General features: G+C 38.0%; 3 protein-coding genes across 3 annotated transcripts; 2 read left to right on the top strand and 1 right to left on the bottom strand.

Annotated features, from left to right (window-relative positions):
* Positions 1-1,119: 1,119 nt before the first annotated feature.
* fermt3b (FERM domain containing kindlin 3b) lies at positions 1,120-9,610 on the top strand. The gene is made up of 15 exons (XM_058397661.1): positions 1,120-1,278; positions 2,773-2,906; positions 3,153-3,386; positions 4,248-4,364; positions 4,482-4,650; positions 4,727-4,829; positions 4,937-5,044; positions 5,845-5,976; positions 6,118-6,164; positions 6,274-6,398; positions 7,253-7,359; positions 7,657-7,872; positions 8,526-8,650; positions 8,790-8,931; positions 9,030-9,610. Exons 2-15 carry the CDS (start codon positions 2,783-2,785, stop codon positions 9,207-9,209), a joined length of 1,929 nt encoding a protein of 642 aa, XP_058253644.1. The 5' UTR covers positions 1,120-1,278; positions 2,773-2,782; the 3' UTR covers positions 9,210-9,610.
* Positions 9,546-12,904, bottom strand: trpt1 (tRNA phosphotransferase 1). The gene is made up of 7 exons (XM_058397662.1): positions 12,692-12,904; positions 12,478-12,559; positions 11,623-11,792; positions 11,263-11,440; positions 10,803-10,859; positions 10,615-10,725; positions 9,546-10,164 (listed from the first exon to the last, which is right to left on the bottom strand). Exons 1-7 carry the CDS (start codon positions 12,758-12,760, stop codon positions 10,142-10,144), a joined length of 690 nt encoding a protein of 229 aa, XP_058253645.1. The 5' UTR covers positions 12,761-12,904; the 3' UTR covers positions 9,546-10,141.
* A 1,898-nt stretch (positions 12,905-14,802) lies between these two features.
* On the top strand, positions 14,803-26,456 carry ctsf (cathepsin F). Its single transcript, XM_058397646.1, has 14 exons — positions 14,803-15,165; positions 15,732-15,851; positions 16,701-16,782; positions 17,409-17,467; positions 17,559-17,631; positions 17,784-17,897; positions 18,251-18,399; positions 19,506-19,602; positions 20,221-20,301; positions 20,463-20,582; positions 21,357-21,421; positions 23,071-23,161; positions 24,197-24,255; positions 25,596-26,456. The coding sequence occupies exons 1-14, from the start codon at positions 14,935-14,937 to the stop codon at positions 25,668-25,670; spliced, it is 1,416 nt and encodes a 471-aa protein (XP_058253629.1). The 5' UTR covers positions 14,803-14,934; the 3' UTR covers positions 25,671-26,456.
* Positions 26,457-26,915: the final 459 nt, after the last annotated feature.

Raw genomic sequence — 26,915 nt, 5'->3', positions numbered from 1 at the left:
AACAGTGTTTAATATATGAACTGAATATTGCATATAATGCAATACATAAATAACCTGCTAGTTGTAAATCATGAGAAAGTGTCCCACAAACTTCAGCACATAATTCAGAAATTAACCAACAGCAGAGTGCCGTGGTGCAGACCATTACAAAACAGACAGTCCTTACCATCCCCAAGGTTATTATTTTCCTATAATAATGTGTCCTCATGTGTTTTATACGTCTTATATCACAGCAGTTTGGTAAATTACAGCATGAGTGTGAGCACAATTATTTATTAATTAAAGAATGACATGCCATACTTTTGTAAAATCAGTTAATCAGTTTATATCACCGCATTGTGTTATTTTCCTCATGTGTCTTATATAAACTGATTACAATAAGGTCTTATGAAAATAAATTAGCACATAGCTTTTATTATGTTTCATTCTACATTCATTCTGAGGATTATCATCTGTAACATGCAAATAGAAAACCATATAATACCTTGTGACAATTCAGTGAGGTTCATATTTTTAATTGTAATTAACATTATTAAATATTAAAATATTCAACTTTAAATAACATTCATGGAGCTGGAATCAATTTCCTTTTCTCTGTGAAATTAAAATTTGGACAGATTACAAATAGGCCATATTAAACTGGGTTAAATGGCTGGAATGGTATTTCAACAAGGTCTTCACTCAGGTTTGGTCGTCTTCACTCGAGACTCATTATCTTACACTGCCCTCTAGTTGTAAACATCACCAAGCACCAAGTCTATTTTAGTGACAGTACTGTAAAGCAAACTTATGAGGTTGTGCTGGATCTTTAATAAAAAATAAGGCAAAGTATAGACTCCTTGGAAAAAGAAAGCAGACCTTTTCCAAAGAGTCTATTAAAAGACCGTCCTATCCTCTCTATGCTTGTCTAATTGTAATGGATGTAGATTGTACTACATTAGTCATTTTTGTGGTGGGTGAAAAGGCAGCACTGACATGAGTCACTGTAGCAAGAATAAATTGAAACACTAAGTAATAAAGATGTTCCTTCCTATCTGCCTTAATAGACCAGATAAACAGTTATTTTAGGTGCTCTGAGCTCTTATAGGAACACACCCAAAAGAGACTGTGGTCACACACTTTTCCGTTATACAGAAACTGACAGAAAAGTAACACCCCTTTCTCACATAACTACGGTGGCATACAGGAAAAATCTACCACCTTCAGTGTGAAAGCGAGCTGGAAGATATAAGTCATTTTCAGACGTGAAGACACTGCACTCAACCAAAGACAGAAAAGGTAGTCATATTTTATTGCTCGTTTCATTGATGACATTGTACTTAATAGTGAGCGTCATAGTTATCTGATATCAAGTAGCAGGACTTCTATTGAAAGAGACAATCTGTTAAAAACTAATCTGACTGAAAAGCCTTAGAAATGACCTTATAATGTGCATGTGAGAAAATACATCATTGTACGTAAAGGTATGTCCTTTTAATCAGTTATGATCGTGGTATAAACAACAACAACAATGGCGACAACATCAATAGCAATAATATGAATATCAATATTTACATAGATTAATGTTTTTAAAAAAATGCAAATGTAGGATATTTATGCGACATCGTCCTTAATTTAGTCTTGTGATATAAACTGATTAATCTTAAATATTGGCAGCAATATACTTTACTTCGAACAGCATATCTCTACCATCATCTTAAATGTCTATAATCAGTGTAAAATCTAAGCAAATGAATATGATGTCTAATTCATATTCAGTCATTTATGAAAGTTGATAAGTTACATGTACTAGTAAAGAGTAAAGTATACACTGGTTTGTCCATCTTGGGATCCTAATACGTTCTTTGTAGGATCCTACTAGAAGGGGTTTTCCTTACAGAACAAGTTTCAGAAGAAGCGCCTTTATAAAGCTTGACCATCTTTAGAAAGAACCTTAGAGAAACCTTTATCTTCGTTTTGATATGATTATCGTTCTGATGAAGCTAATCAATTAAAATATGTTGCATGAGCAAGTACAATATGCACAATAACGTCTGGGTCTGGGACATGGTAAAGATATATAGATAAACATATTTGAATCATATAAGTCTATTTGTTCTAACGTTCTCTGGGTCCCCACCCTTCCCCATTCTTCTGTGCCGGTGGGGCTGTGTGTGTGTGTGTGTGTACACATGCCTGTGTATGGTTAAAAGCAGCTGTTGATGTTTAACTGAAAGAGGAAGCATGTTTTAGTGTGATTGTGGTAAAAATGGGAAGTATAGTGTATTGCAGGGCAAGATTCGGAAAAGTAATGTCATGCACACAGGGGGATGTGTGTGGAAGGAAGTGTGTGCATTTCTCCATACATGTGTGAGTGCTAGCATGTGATAGACAAACCGAGTCATTCTTTTTAACAGCATGCACCATGAGGTACATCATCAGGAACATTATGTAGCACATGTTTGAAAAAGTAAGAACTCAGCACATATTCATGCTTTCTGTTATAACACTGGGAGTATTAAAACAACTACTGGAAATAAACAAAGGCATTTTTATGGCCAAGAAAAATAAGCACCTTCACAGCTTTGCATGTAGAAAGGGAAAGCTTCCCAATGGAATTGATGCTGGAAATTAAAATTTGCCTGGCAGACAGCAGAGATCTCTGAAAATGACAAACCGCTCCTTTAAACATGCTCAGATTATTACAGTGTCTGTAGCACTTCTTTATGAATATGTCCATTAATTGAGATTGCTTATATTCTTTCTCTCATTTATATATTCATTTCTCTCCAGCTCCTTGAGGATGGCGGCGTGGGACCTGTCAGTCAGTATAGATGACTTGGGCCCTGAAGCTCCACCCGTTAAAATCAGCGTAACCTCTGACCTCCACATAGGAGGGGTTATCCTGAAAATTGTACACAGAACACGTGAGTTATATCATACATCCTGCATGGTTGGGAAAGTTTAATGGATTTATAACAAAAAATGTTTCGTCCAAACAGATTTCACAGAAAAGATGATGAGATAAAAGTCAAATCAAAGTATTCAAAATCTAACAAATATTTGGAACAAAACAGGATTCTTATGATGCTCTTTTATACTGTATATGCAGTAAGAATATTCTGATTAAACCCCCTGCATTAATGATTGCATATTTTGACCTCTTGTATTAGAGATGCAGCAGAACTGGTCAGATCATGCGATTTGGTGGGAGCAGAAGCAGCAGTGGGTCTTGCAGACAGGCTGGACACTTGACAAATGTGGGATTCATGCAGATGCGCGACTGCTCTTCACACGTCAACACAAGCCTCTGCGGCTGGGCCTTCCTAACGGAGTCACCTTGCGGTTCCCTGTCTGCTTCTCCAGCTCCATGTTCCGAACTGTCAGAGGAATCTGCAGGATTTTGAGTAAGAAACTTACTTAGAAACATGTTGCTAATGTTCACAATTAAAGCAAAGCATGCTGCAAATATCAATGGCACAATACAGCAGGTGGATTTATTTTTGATACAGTATGTGTATCAGGGTCTCATAGCAGATCTATGAAACTATTCTAATACTATGAATAGTCTGCCTTGGTCAAAGCAAAATGTGCCATAATTCAGTGATTGCATACCAAATCATGACCTTACTTGCTATGGGCATGCTTTTTGATATGTGGCTCATACACAGAAATCCTAGTCAGTCTGATGCTGTCTAACTAACATGAAGCTCATGAAGCTCAGCTAGCGGCCAGTTATCAATACAGTTAGATTAAGATAGTAGGTTGGAAGTGTTTCCAGTTGTTATTGTGATAAGGGAAAAGTGTAGGCGATTCTGTGTATTCAAAAGTAAAAACTTTTGTCTTTTTCAGAGGGTGGAACCACCACAATGAACAATTTATTATCTAGAATTTGGGTGGAAAGTGACATGGTGGTGCAATGGGTAGTGTTGTTGACTCCCAGTTCCAGCAATTTCAACTTGTACGGGCTACTGTCTGTGTTGACATGTCCATGTGTGTTTCCTCAGGGCTTTCTGGTTTCCTCCTAACACAAAAACATGCTATTGGCTACACTAAATGAATCCTAGGTTTAATAATGGTGCCATGTGACGGTGTCCCATTCAAGTGGTTTCACCTCAAACCCAGTGCTTCTGGGAAAGCCTTGGGACCCACGGCAACTATGACCAAGATAAAGCGGTTACTGAAGATAAACAAATGTATGAATTGAATGACTGAAAGGTTTGAGTGACTTTATTCTGTTTCCATCCGTCTACTTCTTCCTCTCTCAGACATCCGCCACCCAGAGGAACTGTCTCTGCTAAAGCCAGTGGAGGAGAAAAAGAAAAAGAAAGAAAAAGATTCTGTGGAGGAGGAATACGAGCTTACAGGCGTACCACTAACATCAGGTATTTTGCACAATTGTGTAACTTAAATCGTTACCTTCTCAAAAATAATTAACCCCTAAAATACACTGACTGTACATTTTATCAAGTTGATAAGATCAAATCAAACCATACTTCCAGGATCAGATCCACATCTGTATAATGGCATGCCGGCTCATTTCGCTGACTCCCCTAAAACTGAGGCTGTCTATAAGAGTCTGTCTGTGTGCCAGCCGTCTCCTGCTCCAGAGACCATCGCTAAACTCTACCGACCAGCCAGCAAGGTGGACAAAACACACATCCACACCAGGTATCAGCAAACACTACTGAATGAATCTCCATACTGCGAATGCAAAACATTTATACTGCATTTTTTTTTCATTCAGATGGCTGGATTCATCACGTTCACTCATGCAGCAGGGGATACAGGAGAACGATAAGCTTTGGCTCCGCTTCAAATACTACACCTTTCATGACATGGACCCCAAGGTGTGTGTGTGTCTGAGTGTGTGTGTGTGTGTCTGAGTGCCTCTGTGCAATACAGATTATAAATTATGACAAGTATGATGTCTCAAAACTTTTATTATTTCTGGCAGTACGATCAGGTGCGCCTGACGCAGCTGTATGAGCAGGCACGCTGGGCAATTCTGCTGGAGGACACCGACTGCACTGAGGAAGAAATGATGCTGTTTGGAGCCCTGCAGGTTGGTTCATTACAATACAGACTCTCAAAGCTACAGAGAACTTTACACCTGCTTCTCGCTCGGTGCCTTACAGCCACCCACAGGAAACAAAGGTCAGAGCTTTAGGATGACATAAACAAAGGCTTTTAAACCACAATAAGCAGGCAACACCCACTAAACTAGCAGCAGTGCAGTTCAATGTGTATCTGTGACTGAAAACAGAACAGAAATTTTGTACTGCTCATGTTTCTAGTCAGTTTGTGCACAACATATGAGCATCAGTCAAAAGAAAAATCTTTCATTAGATTGTTGATTATGTTCTACTTATAATCAAAATGTAATGGTCTTTGCACATCCCTAAACACCTTTTGCTTGCCACCAGGCACAAGGCATCATATAATGAACTGACGGTACCATTCAATTTTATTCCTACATCATCATTTAAATTACATTTCCAGTAGTGATCTCTTCGCTATCCTTTTATTGATGATTCCTATTTCTGTTTCTCTTATCTGTTTCAGTCTTCACACCAGTCCTTCTGGCCACAGGCATAACCAGTTACAGCTGGGTGATATATTAGATGGCAGAGCTTACAAAATAAAAATCTCATAAGATAAATATTAATATCGCTTTCACTTCTTCATTCTGTTTATTTTTCTTCCAACCTTCGGTGGTGCTGTCGTGTATAGTTCCACAAAAAGAAGAATCCTCCTCAAAATGTTGATTTCGAAATCTGATGTGGATACCGAAAATAAAACCCTTTTTCTTCACCCACACATACAGTACTGTATAGAAATAAACTGTCTCTATTCCTCTCTCAGTACCATATAGGGAAGATGTCACTGTCTCAGGATATCAGCTCCACCCCCACCCAAGGCATGGATGACCTGGATTCTGCCTTGAAATCTCTTGAGGTCAAGATAGTGGGAGAGAACAGCAGCACAAACCAGCTGGTAGGCAGCTGATTAACTGTTTATACGCTACCTGATGTACCTCATTACACATTAGTTTGGTTTGATATGGACATACACTTGACCATACAAGTGCATTTTTAAGAAATGTATTTGAGGTTTTGACTATTTTTAACTGTTTAGGATAACTTGACTCCACCAGAACTGCATGACTACTTGAAAATATTTCGGTAAGACTAATTATTTATCTTTTGTCTTCAAGTTACTCTTTTTTCTAGAACTAAAAAGGGACCAGAATCATTTATTGTGAGTCATTTTTACTTGTTTTGATATATATAGGCCCAAGAGACTAACTCTGAGGGATTACAAACAATACTGGTTCAAGTTTCAGGACACTTCTATCTTCTATTATAAGAGTAAAGAGGAAAGCTATGGGGAGCCCATCCAGCAAATGAATCTGAAAGGTATACACACACACACACACACACACACACAAATTTCGTATAGTTAAATTTCTACAGTGGCCCTTACATAGGTGAAATCACAAAAGAAGGATTTTCTTTAGATGGAAAATGCCACATTTCCATTTCAATGCTAAAGTTGGCATACTCTAAGGACAAACAGACAGGGGACTCCTGAATGGTGCAACAGAAAGATTTCCTTATCCATATGGAAATTGTGACTTAAAATCCCAGTGATGCCACAGACAGCCATAACTGAGTAGTATATGGAGTCCAAGAGAGTATAATTCGCTGTGCTCTCTGGGTATGGCCTACTCTCTCTCTCTCTCTCTCTCTCTCTCTCTCTTGTGAATCACAGCGATGCAAGCCAAATATGGGCATTTTCGAGGTCATATATATGTCTACAGAAGAGGTCTGACTTCACCACATGTGCTATGATGCAGCATGATGAGCTGCAGTTTTAAAATATATAGTTCATAAACATGTGGTTGGCTGACTTCACATCTCAGAGGAAGCAGGTTTTAGTTGTCACCCTTCCTGGATCATAGCTGTTGTTCACGCTTTACAGAATATGTTTCTGTTGATTTTTTATTATGGTTTGAATTAGTATCTTGTTGCAGGAAACCCCATACCACACAATTCTGTTGTAACATTTCAAACTTTTATACCTCTATTCAAAAACCATGGGGGGTGTAAACGTTTGCCCTTGGCTGATATGTCATTATTATATACTGAGGCACACAAGCTGTTTGTAGTGTTGTCAGTCGCTGTCAGTAGTTTCTGTACCCTTACAAACTCATTTCTTTTTATGTGAAAGTGAATGTGCCTTCTAAAGCCTCAGGGTTGTGTCTCTGCAGGCTGTGAAGTGGCTCCTGATGTGAACATAGCAGGACAGAAGTTCTGTATCAAACTCCTCATCCCAGTGCCAGAGGGCATGACGGAGGTGTATCTGCGATGTGAGAATGTAAGTGATGACACTGACTACAGCGGGATGCCTTGGGAATCAGCTTTGTGCAGCATCTCAGAAAACAGACATCATAATGCTGTGAAAGCTTACATCATGATGTGAAAGCTTATGTTTTATTTGACAGGCACAAAGCAACATGTATCTAATCCGTCTCATTTCACCAGAAGTGTTAAATCTATTTCTGGCTTCTGTGCTAATGTACCTGCTGCTAGCTCTCTACTTATACGTTTAAAATGTGCACAAGTAGTCATTTTACTGTTCCATACTCTCTTTCCATGACCTCTCTCCCTGTAGGAGAAGCAGTACTCTGAGTGGATGGCAGCCTGTAAGCTGGGGTCTAAAGGCCTGACCTTGCTGGACAGTTCTTATCAGAGTGAGGTGAAAAACATCCAGACCTTCTTGGCCATGCAGCGCTCCAGTTCATCTGTTTCACCTGCACAAACTGATGACAGCATTAACACACTGAGCCTTGTCTCACCTCGCTACACAAAAAAATACAAGGCCAAACAGGTAATCAGATAAAATAGATTCTTTATGTCTACTGTACAATTTTTATACAAAGATCAATGATGGACATCATATCCCAATGAAAAAACTGTACTTGGATAAGCTAGTTTAAATTGCCCCTAGATGTGAATCAGTGTGTGTGTGTGTGTGTGTGTGTGTTCTGTTAATTCCTTCCTTGCACCAGATCCATCACAACCATGACTAGGATTAAGTGGCTACTAAAGATCAGTAAATGAATGAATAAATAAATAAATAAGAATTATGTCAAAATGCATTTTAAATAGGAATTATATAATTTCATCCTAACGAAATCTACGAAATATAAAACAAAATGAATGAAGCAGATGTTTAGCTACACCACTCTCATGATACACAGTAAAAATTTGTAATTATTTTATTTGTAAGTAATAATGTTTTCTGCCATAGTTACGACTCCTACTTTGTTCTGTTTATCTGTATAAAGTTCATATTAAAAGATACACGTGAATCAAAACACAAAACACAATTCATGTTTTGTATTTGGAAAGTTTCACTCATCTGTCAGTAAAAAAAATATAATAAATCTTTTTTTATATTAAAATATGAACGTTATTATGAATGACAGTAGAAACCTAACACTAACACAACGATTCCCTGCCCTCTGCTTGTATTTGCAGTTAACTCCACGGATCCTGGAGGCTTATCAGAATGTGGCGCAGCTCTCCCTCACAGCAGCCATTTTGAAGTTCCTCCAGATCTGGCAATCCCTGCCTGACTTTGGCATTTCCTACTTTATGGTCAGGTAAGAAAGTATTAGGCAGAAAGCTTTCACTGGAGGTGCCAGGCTTCTGTTCGATGGTTAGCTTTTAATACTGAATATCAATTTAGACTGGGAAAATGTAAATTAGAGCTGCAGTGAATTTTGATTTTATTTATTTCAGATTTAAGGGTAGCCGTAAAGACGAGGTCTTGGGCATTGCCAACAATCGCCTGATCCGTATTGATCTGGGAGTGGGGGATGTAGTGAAGACCTGGCGTTACAACAACATGAGGCAGTGGAACGTCAACTGGGACATACGACAGGTCAGTCATGATCAATTCAATTTATTAAATCAATAAAAAGTCCATTTCTATTTGAAGTCCAACATTTTCAACCATGCTGTAATTGCACTTCTCTACAGGTGGCCATAGAGTTTGATGGCAACATCAACGTAGCCTTCAGCTGTGTGAATGCAGACTGTAAGATAGTGCACGAGTACATTGGTGGCTACATCTTCATGACCACGCGTGTGCGACAGATCGGTGACGCTCTGAATGAGGAGCTTTTCCACAAACTCACTGGGGGCCATGATGCTCTTTAATCTGCAATAATGCCCAGCAGGACCTATAGATCATTTTATAGTTAACAGCTGTATAAAATTCCAATGATATTAGGCATATCTGGCTACCATGAAGAGCTACAGCTTGATGTGGTGAAAAACCTCCCTGAAGAGCTGCAGTGTGTGTATGTGTGTTTTTTAAAGATCATTACAATTTCTGTCCGATTTCTAACCACATAGCATTCCATTTAAATGGGCTTAGAGAAATATTCATTCATTTGTCCTATCCACTGACTGACAGGTGTGTGATATATAAAGACATTTCTTTATCACACTCTTTATTCTGTTGATCATTTTTGCACCGTGTCTGAGCACGACTGTAGCACAAGTATTTTATTGTATACGGATGCTTATACACATGACAATAAATGTGAAACCTCAAACCATTGTCTCTACAGGAGCATTAATTAAACATACCTACAGAAGAGATTTATTTAAATTACAAAAGAGAAAAATAAATAGTTGCATCAATAATCGAAGAAATCCGCACAAAACATTCTAGAACTAAACTATATTCTCATTACAAACTATTCAAGTGACAGTTGAGGAAACCACAAGTCTATCATACCCAGCACAAGAAGTGACACATCAACCAGCAGTTTTTTAACAAAACATTACAAAAGAACTTCCTTATCTTTATCCAACATCATGCAGGCTTCAGTTGAGCAGACCACAACCAGTGCCTGCCTCTTTTCTGATAGTCTGTATGACATGGAGCTCAGTGGGACCAAGCTTCAATTCATACAGTATGTCTTTGACAGTGCAATCGGGTGTCTCTAAGAAACTTAAGCTACACAGGTTTCCCAGTCCATTGCATTTCAGTGCTGCTGGTTACCATTAACAGGCGTTCATGGTTTTGCTAAAGATCAGTTGTAGTTTTTTGTTTGGTCATCAAATCCATCTTTTCCCATTGTCTATTCCAGATCAAGTTCACATGCTGCAATTAAAAGACATACATTAAGTTATTCTTATTATGCTACAGGAAAAAGTATCACCAAAGCAGTTATATTTATTTCCCATGATATTGTCTAATGAAATCAGTTTTCAGTAGCCACAGACAATGGAGGAACATGCTCTAACGAACTCGTTAAACCAGAATCAAAACCACAGAGACGCTGACCAGAATACAATATTTACTGAAGAATGACCGGAAAACAAAACATTTACTAATGACCCATGCCACCAGTGTACATTCGATACTGGGTGACATCTGATAACTGACTTCTTCAGTTCACAGGATCAAACCCTGGAGCTGTGAGGCTTCACTGCATACACCCATATAAGGTGGCATTGTTTTTACTCACGGCTACCAAGTGGCAGATTTGTTTCTACAGAAACCTGTGGACTCTTTTGATACAAATGTGGTAGAGCTGTTTGAGAAACTCACTTGCAGGTGTCAGTCTTTGCGCACGCAAGAAATATCGAGGAGCCAACAGTCCGTCAGCATCACCTGGCGTCAAGAGCACTTTATTTTCGGACCAGTAAAATTGAATTCCGTCTAAGGAAAAGAAAAAATAAATGTTAATCTTAAGAGGTAAACTAAGACGATGAAAATGCTTCTGCTTCTCTGCTTACCTGCTAGAGCTTTGGGGACATTGATGTACACAGCAAGATCACAATTATGTCTCATACCTGACCAAAAATAAGATAAAGAAATATTTTTACTCATGAATGTGTACAGAATATTGCACATGTACTCTGTTATTTAGCTACAGAACCTCACAGAAAGCTCTATGTCTCAGTCATATTGCCATCTTCCAGAATAGTGGGTCTCTACAATGAATCTTGAGTTACCCTGCTCTAGACATACCGCTTTATCTTCAACACCCATATCAACCTAAAGAACATGGGAATGATCTAAACAGCTGGAGAGAAACAAAGGTTCTCCAGGACCTAGGTTGAGAACTACTGCTCTAGAACATCTAGTCCAAAAAATTAGGGTGAGGCAGACACAACTCCAGTGCAACACTAAAGAAACAGCATTCACAGCATGTGAAGTAAAACCAAAACACTGAATTCTCTTTACAACTCGCACCACTGATGACTTGGCCCTCTCCGGGCAGACCAGGCGCCAGATGGATGTGTGTTCTGCTCATCCTAGACAGGCCCCGGCTACGGATTGATGGCCAGTGCTTCATGTAGGACCCATGAACAGCCTCCTGTGGACAATCTGGAGCTCCTAGAACCACTGCTGTCAATTCTAAGTCTTCAACCTGAACACACACAAAAGAGTCCTTATAACATTTCAGGATCAGAATATAAAACCTTTGTGGAACAGTAAATAAAGTCAAGCAAATTAAAAAAGCACAAAGTAAGTATTATTACATAATCATAAGCTTTATCATGGCTACACTTACCTTGTTTCTATCAAAGGAGAGATACTGACTCCACTGACCTGTACAGTATGTCCTTGATTGGCACGGATCTGTAGCCGTCCATTTTCAGGATGGTCCTGCAGTTTGAAGCGCTGCTTCTCATTTGTAGACACCACTCTCTCAACGTCCTCCAATGAAAATGAGCTGAACTGTCCATGAGTCAGAAGTTCGTCCACAAATACAAAGCCGTCTGGATTCAATGACAGGAAAGAAATCAATACAACCAGCCAAGGGGGGGGGGGGGGGGGTCTCGGACTTTTTTCCAGTTAGGACCTCCTTTAACTCTAATCATATACAAATCATGGACTCCCTTAGGACATTCTTGTTTTAGAAACATAAGCAATTTAAGTTACATAGTATACCCATTATTTACATTTTTATTTATATTATATACATTACAAACAATCGTTTAGCTATGTGCTATTGCCCTAGAGCAGTTTTCATGGACTTTCCATCAAGAGAACACTTTAGGTCAATTCAGTGGCTAGTTAAACAGGCTAAATAAACTAAAATACACTAACTTGATCACTTTAACAAATTATTGTAAAATTATTGTGACTCCTGGGAATCCCTGATCTCCACATTAAGAACCATCCATCAATTTTCTATACCTGCTTTATTTCTAATTAGGGTCATGGGGATCTGCTGGAGCCTGTCCCAGCACACATTGGGCAAAAGGCAGGGGTACACCCTGAACAGGTCACCAGTCCAGCACAGGGTCAGGGCCACATATAGACAGACAACCACACACACTCACTCCTAAGGGCAATTTAGAATTACCAATCAATCTAATGTACATGTTTTTGGACTGTGGGAGGAATAAGGAATAAAGAATAAACAAACTCTCTCTCTCACACACACACACACACACACACCTGAGCCCATTTTAAGCCCCATTTTAGCAGCACCATGTCTCAAGGCATAAGACAGGGATTTGGACAGACGCACATCTCTGCTCTACAAGAGAAACACGAAGAAGATTGAGTAAAGACTGTACACTTCAAATAAGGAAGTAGATTAATCAAGTTCACCAAGTTACTATAAATAGTAAACACTGGGTGTTAGTTTTTGTATCTAGGGGTGTTACACCTCTTCTCGGTTGTCTCGTCTTCCTCTTCCGCTTCCTCTTTTCCCTTTCGCTCGATGCTGCCCGTCCATCTAACCGTCACTTATTACCAGATAAAACTTTTATATGAATAAAACTAGTTGTGTTTACAAATCTACAGATACAAACACCCGTGAGTCGACACACACACACACACACACACACACACACACACTTGTTTCTACACGGAACCTAAACAGCGGCGTACGTCACTCTCCTGTTCAGTATATGGGAGTAGTGAGTTCATGAAGCGTCTGGAAAAATAGACGAAAATTTACATTTCTATTTGGATTTTAAAATGGAATGCAAATATAAAGTGAATTTAAATAGTGTGGTTTCTATAGAGTGTACGTAAAATGTAAAATCTCTAAGATTTGGGCCTTTTCTGTGCATCACAGCACTCGGTTCTTATCATTAATAAGAGTCGACTCCAGAGCGACTCGTTTACAAAACCAGTCGGATTTTTCCCCCTTATTAATTTTATATTAAAACAATTATAGATTTTAAATTACTATTAATGTTTAAGGTTTATTATTACTTGTTTAAAGTGCAAGGTGCGATTTAGTGATACATGATTATTATTTTAATATGTTGGCGCCATCTAGCGTACTAAAATGGAAATACACTGCAGAAATAAATACATTACAACGCAACAACTATTGTAAAATTTCATTCTCTGATTTTTTTGTAAAATATTTCGTTAAATTATTATGTTAAAGCAAAGGGTAAGTGGGTGTTGGAATACAGATAGAGAAATAAGACGGACAATATTGTTGCAACGTTGTACATCAGTAATAATCTTAATAATAATCAGATTTATTCATTAGTAATTATATCAGTGTCGTGATAAAGCCTATTTATAATCACTAAACACTAAATAGCCTCAATTTATGTATTTGTGCATTAAATTCAGGATGAAACAACAAGGGGATAATGATATTTTCATACACAAACACTGGTTGTTTCATTATTTCAAATCAGCTTATTTTGGGAGAACATTTATAGGCCTATATAGGGAGCTTGTTGGTCAGTAAAGAAGGTCATTAATCATTATATACATATACATATATACATGTATACATATATACTATTGACTACACTGTTCAGACATAATGTTATGGCCACTGACAGGTAAAGTGAATAACACTGATTATCTCCTCCTCATGGCACTTGTTAGTGGGTCAAATATATTAGGCAGCAAGTGATGTGTTAGAAGCAGGAAAAATGGGCAAGTGTAAGGATTTGGGGCCTTGTACCACCTAAGCATTGTTGCAGAACAGGTACATTCTTTCATGGAAACAGTATTCCCTGATGGCTGTGGCCTCTATCAGCAGAATAATGTGCCGAGCCACAAAGCAAAAATGCTTCAGGAATGGTTTGATGAGCACAACAACGAGTTTGAGTTGTTGACTTGGCCTCCAAATTCCCCAGATCTCAATCCAATCGAGCATCTGTGTGATGTGCTGGACAAACATGTCCGATCCATGGAGGCCCCACCTTGCAACTTACAGGATATAGAGGATCTGTTGCTAACATCTTGGTGTCAGATACCACAGCACACCATTTAGGCATCTAGTGGAGTCCATGTCTTGATGAGTCAGGGCTGTTTTGGCAGCAAAAGAGGGACCAACACAATATTATAACTGATCAGTGTATTTAGATAGATAGATAGATAGATAGATAGATAGATAGATAGATAGATAGATTTATATCAGATATATCAGATTTATTATTTATTGGCATAAAGCCAATGAAAATTCAGTTAGCATCTAACCAGAAGTGCATAAGTGGTATACTCTATTAACTATATATATATATATATATATATATATATATATATATATAGCTATGGGGGTGAGATTTACCAGAGTGTGAATGTCTTATTCTTATGAATAATGTCTTATGAATTGTCTTATTTAATGTCTTAGTTACCGCTGCACATTTTCTCTATCAGCGGAGGATAGGCCTAACAGTTCCTGAATTTATTTTCTCTTGTATTCATCTCCACATGCTCATGTTTATGCATTAGCAGCATTGCCCTATAATCACGCCACTGAGCGAGGTAAAGCATTACTACGTCACAGCAGCCTCAGGCGCCATGTTTGTTTGGGGCAGATCAGTGTGATCCGCTAAAGCCGCACCAGCTGGTCGATCTTTAACTAGGACAACAGCTAAAACAAGCCCTGACCTAACCTCAGTCCCTTTCTGCACTCAAGGGCTCGACAAGATGGACCGCTGCTTCGTCCTGGCTGTGTGTGTGTGTGCTGCTGTAAGTGTTGTGAATGGAGATGATGGTGATGTTGGACACACTGCAGGGGCTCCTGGAGCTCCGGTGCGTTTATCCGACTCGGACCCGGGACTCCTTAAAGCACTGAGATTCGCTGAAGAACGCTACAACATTCAGTCCAATGGGATGCACATCCGCAGGGTCAGCAAGATAATATCTGCCACGAGACAGGTACATTATTTTCTTTTCATATTTATGGAATCATGTGTATGTTTTGTATCTCTATGTCTTTAGACTTATAAGTCACACATATGGCATTATTCTGCAGTTCGTTTTCTAGCATTTGAGAGACACAAGCGGTGGTTTTTGTTCGTGTAAACAAGTCAATGAGTTTGTGTGTCAAGCCTAATTATACAGTCAGCCGCACACAGCCACAACATGTTCATGTGCCTCCACCCTGCGCTCATTTTGCGCGACATCCTGTAGAATTTTACTAGGACAGAAGCAGTGGCCCAACAACCACTGTGTTGTAAGATTGTGGCTTCAGCCTGTGATTCTGTAATGGGATTGTGTAAGTTATTATCGCTTACAGTGCGTCTTTCCTGTCATTGAACACAACTGGTGAAATATAAAACATGTTATTACACAGTTATAAGCACAACCTTGGCACCTATAGTCTGTGTTTAACATAAGTAGCAGGTCTGGGTATAATTATTATCTCTCTCTCTCTCTCTCTCTCTCTCTCACTCTCTCCCTGTTTGTGTGTGTGTATGTGTGTGTGTGTGTGTGTTGAACAGCTTGTTAAAGGAGTGAGGTACAGCATCACTGCAGAGATTGGACGAACTCAGTGTAAGAAGTCCGCCGAGCTGCATGTTACCAAGGACTGTGAATTTTTCCAAGAGTCGCACAAACAGAAGGTGAGCAAACCTGGCTGTAGGAGGGAGCTGATGAAAAGTGACGATGATAATAACAATCATTAAACCAACAATGATAATAATAGCCCTGCAAATGACTGACATCCTGTTTGTGTGTATTCACGCCTCATGTACGGTGTGCAGCACCCTGACTTGTACTTGAGTTATATAATACGTTAATCTCAATAAGAATAATAATGGTTTATATATAATAATATTGAATATTACTTCAATTATGCTGTCAGTAATGCTTAATAAATTGAGAACACCCCAAAATGATCACAAGTGGTTAATAGCGCAATCTATTTCAGTACAGCAGAATAAAAGTCAACCATAGCCAACTCCCAAAATATACTTAACAGCAAATAAAAAGAGAAATATGCCAAATCAATACAACACAACAAATATACATATCACAAGAGTAAACCATTCCTGAGAGGATCTGGGTATATGGGTGACATTTACATGAATTTGTAGTACTTTATAATAGAATTAAGAACAGAATCTCAGTTTTTATTCTAATGGTGTAAATAATCAGCTGTCAGAACCGTTTTTCTTGGGTTTAGTATTTCATTTGGCAGGGTAGATATCTCCCTTGTAGTCTCACACAGTCCTTATGCAACCTGTTGAACCTGTAATCCCTAAAACAAGCATTACTCAGCAGTTTTCAACGCTGAACCCTGCTCACAGTGGCTGCTGGAACTTTTTGTTGTTTATCCCGATTTTCTTCCCTTCTGACTCAGATCATGTGGTTAAGGATCCTGTGATGAACAATATTTCTAGCTTGAAACCAATGAAACTTCTTTATTTTGTTCTTTATTTCCCCTCTCTCTCTCTCTCTCTCTCTCTCAGACGGAAGTGTGTTTGTTTGAAGTCTGGGACATTCCCTGGGAGAACAAGTCCACTCTGCTTAAACAGAAATGCCAGCCTGTAGGTCAGTAAGTGCACTGATGGCTATGTATTTCTAGTTGGCATTTGAGCACAGAAAATCATCTGCTGTTTGAACAACAAAGAAACAACACAAAATAGTTCTTTTGTATATTGAAATGTGTTACAAACAAGGCTTCATAATTATGCAGTGCTGCCTCAGAGCTACAGGATTATTAAGATAAAGTTACCATGTGGGGTTTCACATTTATCTTCCTCTCCCTGTGTTCATATGAATTTCTTCCCGGTGTATCTGGTTTCTTCCCGGTGTAGCTTTTCACGACATTGAACATTTACGACAAAACATCAGCATGCATGAAAAGAATCCCCTGCACTGAATGCCCTTTTGTTAAAAAATAATCCACGGAGAAATGTTTGTCTGCTAGTCATCTGAGTAGCCAGGTCCCATCTGCCCTGTACTCATCCTATACACGCATCTGTCATTACTTTAGCAACCAATAAAAGACCCAAACATCTGATTAAAAAGAAAATCTGTTTTGCCCTGCTATGTAGCAAATGTCGCTTTCTGCATCAGAAATGAAGGCTTTTAAGAGATTCACAGTTAGTAGAATTAAGCTGAATCAGTTGATTTTTATTATCATTCTACTGACTGTAATTTGCTTCATTTTTTAGTTCCAAAGGAGACTAAAAACATTGTGCGTGTCCCTCTCTCTCGTGACAAGCCCAACCAGGTAACATGAAGAAAATGTACATTAAGTATGCATGTGCATCTGTGTATTATAGATAATCTGTATAACACGACATTACCTTGATCTTCTTCAGGAAACTGTAGACCTTCTGATGCAGTTCAAAGACTTCATGGTCAAATACAACCGCACCTACGCCTCTCAGGAAGGTAAATCCACACTGTGTTTATTCTCATCTACTTGAAAATCACACGCAATCATCTGTCATTATACCGTAATGGTTCTGTGTAATACTGCACACATTGACACAGTATTCAAAAGTGAGTAAATCTTTAAATGAATCCCTTGACTCCTGCTGCAGAGGCTGAGAAGCGCCTGGGAATTTTCCAGCAGAATCTGAAAACAGCGCAGACTCTGCAGACTCTGGACCAGGGAACAGCGGAGTACGGTGTGACCAAATTCAGTGACCTGACAGGTGTGTAATATTCTCACGACACAGGTATACATTCCTAGTAAAGACGTGGTGTTTTGTATATACTACATCTCAGTCAGCATTAGCAGATCAGATGTCCCGGGGGTGGAGCTGGACCTGATCCAACTCCTTCTATAAGACTAACCCTAACTCTTAATAATACAGTGTTCAACTCAGTGTTTGTGAGCGTGTGTGTTCATGTGCACTTATCCCACACACTGTTCCAGGCTGATATGTACAGTAGCCTTGCCAGAACACTGCCCTCCTTCTGCTCTTCTGAAAGTGAAAATGTAGAATTGAAAATGATCACTCCATCTGTCTGTCTCTGTCTCTTTTTCTCTCTGTCTCTGATGTAGACGATGAGTTCAGAATGATGTACCTGAACCCCATGTTGAGTCAGTGGAGCCTGCAGAAACCGATGAAGCCAGCAGCTCCAGTGAGTAAGGCAGCTCCAGACACCTGGGACTGGAGAGACCACGGAGCTGTCAGTAGTGTCAAGAACCAGGTCAGAGACAATGAACCACCTAATGAGAAGCATTTGCACTGAGTTAACCAGTCAGGATATATGTTTGATTTGGGAATCTAAATGACTACAGATTCATTTAGCTTCTGTTGAAAGAAATGACTTCATGTCAATGTTTGAACTGTTTTAAACAGGTCTGGCTTCAGCGGTAAAAAGGTGGTTCCAAGCAATAATTCATTAACCTTTTCTACACTGCTGTTCCCACAAAGTGGAAATGAAGTTATCTGGGTTTCTGGATCTAGAGTATCATGACTGTCAGTGTTTGGCTGCTTGTAGTTTCACATAACCAGAGCTTCAGACTGACAGCAAAAGGTCTGGACTCCATAGCAGGTTTTATTGGCCAAGGACTGGCCAAGAGGGTGTCTGACTACAAAAGCAACCCAGCGTGCAACTATAGAGCGTTCATTTAAGAAATTCGTGCAAATGAATGAATCTGTACCATAAACTTCACACCATTCGAAAAACCAGCATGTAGCTGATCCTCATAAGTTTTAAACACGGCTTCGTTCTTCTGTGAGGGAATTGGAGCATCGGGACGGCTATTTTTTCCAAAGAAGTGTTTTGATTTTTTGGTGTGGCGTATGCGTCAGATGTTCAGATGACGGCGTTATGTCTGGGAAATATGCCCTCTGCTGGGCAGACGATCCACACCTCTTCGAAGCTAAAGCTATATTGCTAGTAAAACACTCTATATAACTGCCACAATAAAACAATAACATTTAAGCCTAGTATTCTAGCTAAACCATATAAATAAATACTTGTTAAACTTAAAATTCTAAAAGCCATGCATGCCTAATTTCATATGAACCATCAACCACTACTGAGGAGTGTGACATCATGACTATTGAACATAAACCCTTTTTTTGGTCATCCATTGTACATTTGTTTATAGTGATTTTTAAGAATACCTTCCCAGCAGTGTTTATAGACTGATGGTTTTTTTTTAGTCTGTGACATAATGAACAAGCATCAGGGTGTATTCATTACTAGAGACTTCGAAGTATTTCTGTAATCTGCTCTGGAAAAGGGCATCTACCAAATTCCATATATGTAATTGTAATGATTGCTGATTGCTATGTCTGCTTCAGGGCTTCTGTGGCTCTTGCTGGGCTTTCTCTGTCACTGGGAACATTGAAGGCCAATGGTTCAAGAAAACTGGACAACTGCTGTCGCTCTCAGAGCAAGGTGAGAATGAAGCAATAAATGAAACTGTAATTAATAAACAGTTGAAATGCAATATACAGGGCATGCTGTTAAAATAATAATAAATGACAGAGCGTTGTGATTTGGCCTGATTGAACAGCCTGATTGACATTTATAATTTGTTCATGAAGGACTTATATTTTACTGTTACAGTGAATACTCACTTATTTTATAACAGCTATAAACACTCATTCCCTCATCAGCCAACGATAAAACTCAAAACTCCCCTTTCCTGCATGCTTTGCCATGGTGGAAAGCTTACTGCTGGTTACAACCCAGTTATACCTGAGACTCCTTCCATAAATGTTAAATAAATGTCTCTTTACAGAAGGCTTAAGTAGTTATAATTTTTTTAAATTATTAATGTTTGTTAACATGTTTTAGTCTCAGATTGTGTAGAGTGTTCATCATAACGTTCCTGTGTATGAGCTGTTAATGTAGGAATAAAATCCAGCACTGTTATCAGAGCTACTTTTATATTATAAAATTAATCAATACCTTCTGACTCATCAGATCCACGAATCCAGCAACAGGGTGGAATAAAATTCAATGAAACACTGTCTAGAAAGTCACAGGTTTGTGTGTGTGTGTGTGTTTCAGAGCTGGTGGACTGTGATAAGCTGGATCAAGCTTGTGGAGGTGGGCTTCCATCCAACGCATATGAAGCTATTGAAAACCTGGGTAAGAAACTGCAAAGAAAGCAGAATGCAAAGAATGATTTCGAACCATGTACCAGTGATGCATAACATATATATTTTTATTGTCTGTGTAGTTTCATTCATGATGCCAAAATCTTTAGCTGACATCTAATGAACATCTAATCAATGTTCTTCCACTTGCAGGAGGTCTCGAGACAGAGACAGACTACAGCTACTCAGGACACAAGCAGAAGTGTGAGTTTACCTCTGGGAAAGTAGCGGCCTACATCAACAGCTCTGTCGAACTGCCCAAGGATGAGAATGGTAAGAAAAGGCAGACGGGTACTACAACACACAATGTTTATCCAAATATTCACATCTTATAGACATCTTATATTATTATTATTATTATTATTATTATTATTATTATTATTATTATTATTATAATACACTATAATAAATCATTTTTACTGATGATAATTGTTTTTAAGACAGTACATCTCTGAGAAATCTAATTTGCAATGATTTGTTTATGTTTCATTTTTAATGGGTTTTTAATTTTATGGGTTTTTAGAGATTTTGAAATTAAATGTAAAAATCTTCTTCTTCTTCCAATTATAGAAGATCTTCTAATTATAATTATTATTGTTATTAGAGATGGGCATGAGTATTACTGTACTTACACATGAAAATAGAGTCAGATAGAAACATTCTAAAAAATAGAATTAACACAAAGATAAAAATAAAAAAGATACCAGTAAGATACGATAAAATGAAAGTTGAACATATAAAGCATATACGAAAATACGGTGGAAAACTGCAATATAAAATAAGATAGAGAGATAGAAGATAGAAAAATAGTATCCGAATACAGTGATTAGATGCATCACAGAATTTCTTTACTGTTAAATAACGGCACAACAGGTTGCCCTTGTTTATGGCTAACGCATCCACTTTCTTATCTCTTTGTAAATGATTTCATTTACATATACATAGTTCAGAATTATAATTAGTTTACACGTTTACATATAACACTATATGTATTGTATAGGAACACAATGACCATGCAGAACTGAAAGTGTGTGTTTGTGTGTTTAGATATTGCTGCTTGGCTGGCTGAGAACGGTCCTGTTTCTGCTGCTCTCAATGCTTTTGCCATGCAGGTAATATATTCTTTGTGAACTCCAGAAGCTCAAGCACATCAGTAGTAATAATATCTTTGACCTGTGCTGCCAGATCATTGTGAATTTTGGATTTTAGCTGCAGGATGCCCTTGTGAAACGACCAGCTGTAATGTTCATTGTACTAAGCTAGGACCTCATGCAGTCTATACCTGGGAACTCCTACCACATACCCTCTGTATTGGGCACATATTATTTAAAAGTTGCTAAAAATGGCAGATATGGGAATTCGACTAAACTAATATACGCTGGTTAGTTTCAGTCTGATGACTGCTTTGTATAAAATTGTGTATTTTAAACTGCTGTCCATAAACTGCATCTACTGTAACGTTAACAAACAACTATTGCCATTGAAGTCATAACAGTTTAATGTGTTTCAGAATGCTTGTTAAGTGTAAAGAATTTGATGTCCGCAATTATAAAGCCAGATTAGATTGCCTAGATAATTCAATGGCAATGATCCAAAATGATTTTGAATAATGTGTAAGCAGACGTGTGTGTTAACGTGTATACGATCTGTTCCATACAAAATAAGGGATTTATCAAAATAGACATTTGCCAATGTTTGTGTATGTATATATGCTTGGGCTCAAGACTGAATAACTTGAATGATACCAATTTGAATGGTATTGAAATTTGTGAATTTTGTTTACGTTTAGTTCCTGTTGAATCCAAACACGGTCGTCTGTTGAGAGACTCGCTAGATTAAAGAATGTGGCTCTTCTTGCTTTGTTGGTGGATGTGTCATGTTGAGTGAGTGTTAGAGACCAGACCTTTATCTAATCTGTATACTCTGTGGTTTCTCACCACACACTATTCACTCCTGAAACCACAGCTCAGTACATTTCTGCCGTCAGTTCTGAGTCACACCCAAGTTGGTCAAGGGAAATGAGGTGCAAGAATGCAATACAGGTGTTTCCAACAGTGGCTATGACTGCAGGCACATGTCAAGCTAAAATCTGTATTTCCCATTCATCACTGAATAGAAATGTGCTCACGTCTTTGGATGCCGTAATTTTGCAGTTATCTCTTACCAACGTGCCAAAAAATAGAACTTACGCGTCTCGCATGTTCCTGACGTCAATCATTCTGATGTTATTTACATTATATTAATAGCAAGAATTTATGTCTTGTGAATGAGCGGCAGACTTGAGGCGTGTTGTGATTTGTTGATTTTCAAATATGTGCTAAACAGCGCAGCTATTAAAAAATAGTTAATTAAAATCAAAAGTCATTTTCTCATATCATGTAAAGCCTATATACCTACAGTATGTACCACATATGGTTAATTGTGGGTGTATTTTCATGTAGTTTTGATGTATAGCCCCATATCAAATACGCTCAAATGGTATTTATTACTATTCACAATATTTTTATATTACGTGTATTGCTTTATTACTTCCATCCGATGAATCCCAGTTTAATTTGAGAATAGTAGAAACAACTTACAGCCTTTTTTTAACAGTGTTTAAAAAATGAGACACTTGATAGGACATTTTTCATCCTTTAGTCAACATATGCTTTTGTATTTTACCTCTGGACAAAAATACACAATCCTGAAGTTACACAATTTTAATTGGCTGCTTCAGTAACACTCTTTTGACTTTGTCTGTTCATGTGTGTGTGTGTAGTTCTACAGAAAGGGAGTTTCTCACCCTCTAAGGATTCTGTGCAACCCCTGGATGATCGATCACGCAGTGCTGCTTGTCGGATATGGAGAACGTGAGAGTTATTTTCCCATAATTCGCACAAATCAATAAACATTTAGCACTTAATCACAACCATGTGGTTTGAAGCTCTGTCAAAGTGACCACAGTAAACAGCTAATGTATGATGCTGCTTTGTAATGCATTTTTTATTTATTTATGATAATATAAATATTTGTAATACATTATTTATTTTTTCCCTCATTTCCTGGAGAAAGTTTGTGAAACACTGCAGATAACAGTTTTGAAACTAATGTATCCTCGTGAAATATCTTTAAATGTGAGGAATGATCGTTGTTGGTGATTGTCACGTAACCCCTATCCCACGGACGTCAGAAAATGAAAGCTTACTGAAAAATATTTCCCTGAAAATATTTTAAACAGTTAAAAAGCCTTTTTTTTGTATCTTTAAGCAGTGCCGCACCAGTAGATTTCCATCATTGGCATTTCAGGTTTTGTGACTCGTGTCGTAGAATGACATGAACAAGTGCATCTCTTATTGTTCCCTGTGTCTTAAAAAGCTCACGCAAACTGCTTGAATTATCCCCATTCTCAATGGATAGACAGTGTTTTGTTAATTAATTTTTTTTTTTTTTGGTACTCTTGTGACTTACGAGTAATAAACAAACAAATAAATAAAGCTAGGCATAAAATCTGTCAATCATATAGCAAAAGAAGCACTCTGCTTGCTGCAGCTGCAATGAAAACCACGACAAATACCTCTTTCCCTCAACCAGCACTTACTGAGGGTATGTAAGAGCTGAGGCGCTCCGCTTTGTTCAGAAGAACTGTTGTCAGGCTCATAAACATATTAACGGAAATCTAAAAATGAAGTATCTGGTCAGATTCACTGCAAATAATACAAATAATGTTGCTGGTCTTTAGGAGGATAAAGAGAAAGGAACCCTGTATTAAAATAAGCCTTACCTTCAGGAACGAAGATATGTTTTTAGTTTGTTTTACAAACTTGTCACTCTAATTTCATTCTACAAAGCTGTTCATTCGTCATTTTTTATCCTAAGGATAAATTGGCTCTGCTTTTTGTGCACAGGTAACGGCGTTCCATTCTGGGCCATTAAGAACAGCTGGGGAGAAGACTACGGTGAGCAGGTGAGCGACACATCAATGCTGGTCCTGTGTTCAGTTGAAAATATCTAGCCCTTTAACAGCGTTATATGAAAGCAGGGCGCTTGAGTAATCAATGTTTAACTAAATAAAGTTTAGCTGAACATTATTAATTGAGATCCTGTTCTGGTCCCAGCTGTAATGTTTGGTAAAGGAGCATATACACAATGCCTGTCAAACGTTCATTTGTCTTATTAAAGTTTCCATTTATAGTATTTGGCAGATATCCTTGTCCAGAGTAAATTTCATGAGCAGTTGAGGGGTTAAGGGCCCAGCAGCAGCAAACAACCTTTTGAGCAAAAAAAACCCCACAGGGTTTGACCAGTGAGCTTGCATGTTGCAGGGTTTCATTCCAGTCCATCAGGAACCACAAATGACTTGTTTAATCATTCAGACTTGACGTTCAAACTATGTGGTATGACTCCACAAACCCACAAACTCACACCAGCCATTTCCAGGAAAATCATACACCTCTGGTTTATTAACCTAAGTTTATTAAAAACTTAAAGAGAGAGGCGGGAAAAAGCTTATGAGGGAACTACTCTTAGAACTGTTAGATAAATGTTTGTTAAATAATACAACATGTACATATTCTATCAGTTTTGGCAAATTGCCATAAGAATGAAATATTTCCAGTCATACTGTTATAGGAAAATGATCATTTTGTTGTGCTCAATCCAGTTTTTTTTTATTATTTTCCTTTAACAGCATTCCCCAGCCTGTTATTTTCCTTTCTTAATCATTATCATTATAAAAATAAACCTTTATGGAACTTAATAGCTGGTGCCTAATTAAAGGCAGATACATTATGATGGTAAATCCTTTAAGGCGTTCAATTAAAGACTCATGCTCTTGTTGATCGTAAAATATAAATATGACATGTTATAGGTGTCTAAATGGCATGATCATGATTTTGGCCGTTTTTTAGATTAGATCAGAGGTGTCCAGTCTTATCCACAAAGGGCTGGTGTGGGTGCAGGTTTTCATTCCAACCGAGCAGAAGCCACACAACGTAGTCTATTGAAAGCCACTGATCAGCTGATTAAACTGAGGTGTGGCTTCTGCTCGATTGGAATGAAAACCTCCACCCACACCAGCCCTTTGCGGAGAGAATTGGACACCGCTGGATTAGATCTAGACTGAAGGTCACAAAGCATTTTAGCGATACATCTTTCTTAATTGTTTAGTACATGTTCATTGGTTAATTTTGAAATACGGAAAACGTTAAAATATAGGAAGGTCTATATGTGTGTACTGCTTTACTAATCATTATGTATGAGTATGTAATGTATATATAAATTAATGTTTTTATTGTGTTTGTTCAGGGTTACTACTACCTGTACAGAGGATCCAATCTGTGTGGAATTAACAAGATGTGTTCGTCTGCAGTGGTCAACTAGGACCATATGCGAGCACACACAAGGATATAGTTCACTTGTAGGAAAGATACGTGACCACACATGCAAAACCATGCATAAATGCACTATAATATTTGCAGTGTTCTAATCTGATCAAGCTGTGACATGTGAAGTGTTCATGTATTTGCTACTCTATGTCATTTATTACTGCTCTTGAGTTTAGACTAAAACACCACAGACAGTAAATGGCATAGAGGGATGAATCAGTGTGTCAGTACCTCATATTACCTTCATTTCCATTACAAACAAGGTACAATGTCTCTAAGCCTGTTACTGTGACACGAAGCTTCATCGCACCCTTACATTAATGTTTTATTGCATTTGAATCTAATTTAAATCCTAACTTAATTTTAATACTAAACTAATATTTTGTTTTTATGTGTGATATTGTGGTGATACATTGGGAGGCCTAATTGGACGCGTTTGATTCCAGTGCTACTGACTTTGAAAACACTTTTCCATTTTTATTAACGTTATTAAATAATATTGATTAGTTAGTTCTCATTGTCGTTTTGATTTAGAAATAGATAACCTGCTTCCAAGGAACAGAAATGATTTCTCTGAGATTGAAGTGTACATAACATACTACATCTAATATATTCAAGTATTCAATATTATTAACAACAACACGGAAAGTGTGACATAATGCTAACTTGTTTAATTATTAAAGTTTTAATTTAAAAATGATTGCTGCTTCTTGCATGGTTTCAGATGTCATCATGGTTTAGTCAGTCTGCTGAAAAAATAAAATCACTAATTAGTTCCAGACTTGTGTTTCAATTTCTTGTTGTTTGTTGTTTATACTGCCATAATGACCACAAAGGTGGCACGGAATAGCATTTCCACTTCAACTCTGCACTCAAATCACACATCTCTTAGAGATCTCTTGGATATATTCCCACATGTATCTAAAGTATTGCAACAGTTTATGCCCAAGACACATCCTTTGCTTCAGTGGATTATCGTACCTGGACACGATAATTTGTACATAAGAGCTGTTGATAGAATCAACAATACTGTGCATATCCCTAGGACACTGTATTCACACTGAAGATCCTTTCGACACAGTTAGTAGTATGTGTCTCCAGACTCTTCTACATCTGTATACTATCCAGTGTCACATATAAGAGGATGAGTCCCCTTCTGAGTCTGGATCCTTAAGGTTTTTCTCGTGTCCTTTGATATGAATAAGCGTGTGTTTACTGAAGATGAATGAATAATCAGGTG

The sequence above is a fragment of the Hemibagrus wyckioides genome, linkage group LG08 (assembly GCF_019097595.1).
Source record: "Hemibagrus wyckioides isolate EC202008001 linkage group LG08, SWU_Hwy_1.0, whole genome shotgun sequence".
NCBI classification, from domain to species: Eukaryota; Metazoa; Chordata; class Actinopteri; order Siluriformes; family Bagridae; genus Hemibagrus; species Hemibagrus wyckioides.
This window is presented reverse-complemented; position numbering and strand designations above follow the sequence as displayed.

Bases quoted from the DNA above. Each gene is read 5' to 3' on its own strand.
- fermt3b (XM_058397661.1), top strand. From the start codon at position 2,783: ATGGCGGCGTGGGACCTGTCAGTCAGTATAGATGACTTGGGCCCTGAA. The intron at 4,365-4,481 runs GTATTTTGCACA...CCATACTTCCAG, and splicing joins AGGCGTACCACTAACATCAG to GATCAGATCCACATCTGTAT. The intron at 6,399-7,252 runs GTATACACACAC...GTGTCTCTGCAG, and splicing joins CCAGCAAATGAATCTGAAAG to GCTGTGAAGTGGCTCCTGAT.
- trpt1 (XM_058397662.1), bottom strand. From the start codon at position 12,760: ATGGACGGGCAGCATCGAGCGAAAGGGAAAAGAGGAAGCGGAAGAGGA. The intron at 11,793-12,477 runs GTGTGTGTGTGT...CATTGAATCCAG, and splicing joins GGGGCTTAAAATGGGCTCAG to ACGGCTTTGTATTTGTGGAC. The intron at 10,860-11,262 runs GTGCGAGTTGTA...ATTTTTGGTCAG, and splicing joins AGAGGGCCAAGTCATCAGTG to GTATGAGACATAATTGTGAT.
- ctsf (XM_058397646.1), top strand. From the start codon at position 14,935: ATGGACCGCTGCTTCGTCCTGGCTGTGTGTGTGTGTGCTGCTGTAAGT. The intron at 15,166-15,731 runs GTACATTATTTT...TGTGTTGAACAG, and splicing joins TAATATCTGCCACGAGACAG to CTTGTTAAAGGAGTGAGGTA. The intron at 17,898-18,250 runs GTGTGTAATATT...TCTCTGATGTAG, and splicing joins CAAATTCAGTGACCTGACAG to ACGATGAGTTCAGAATGATG.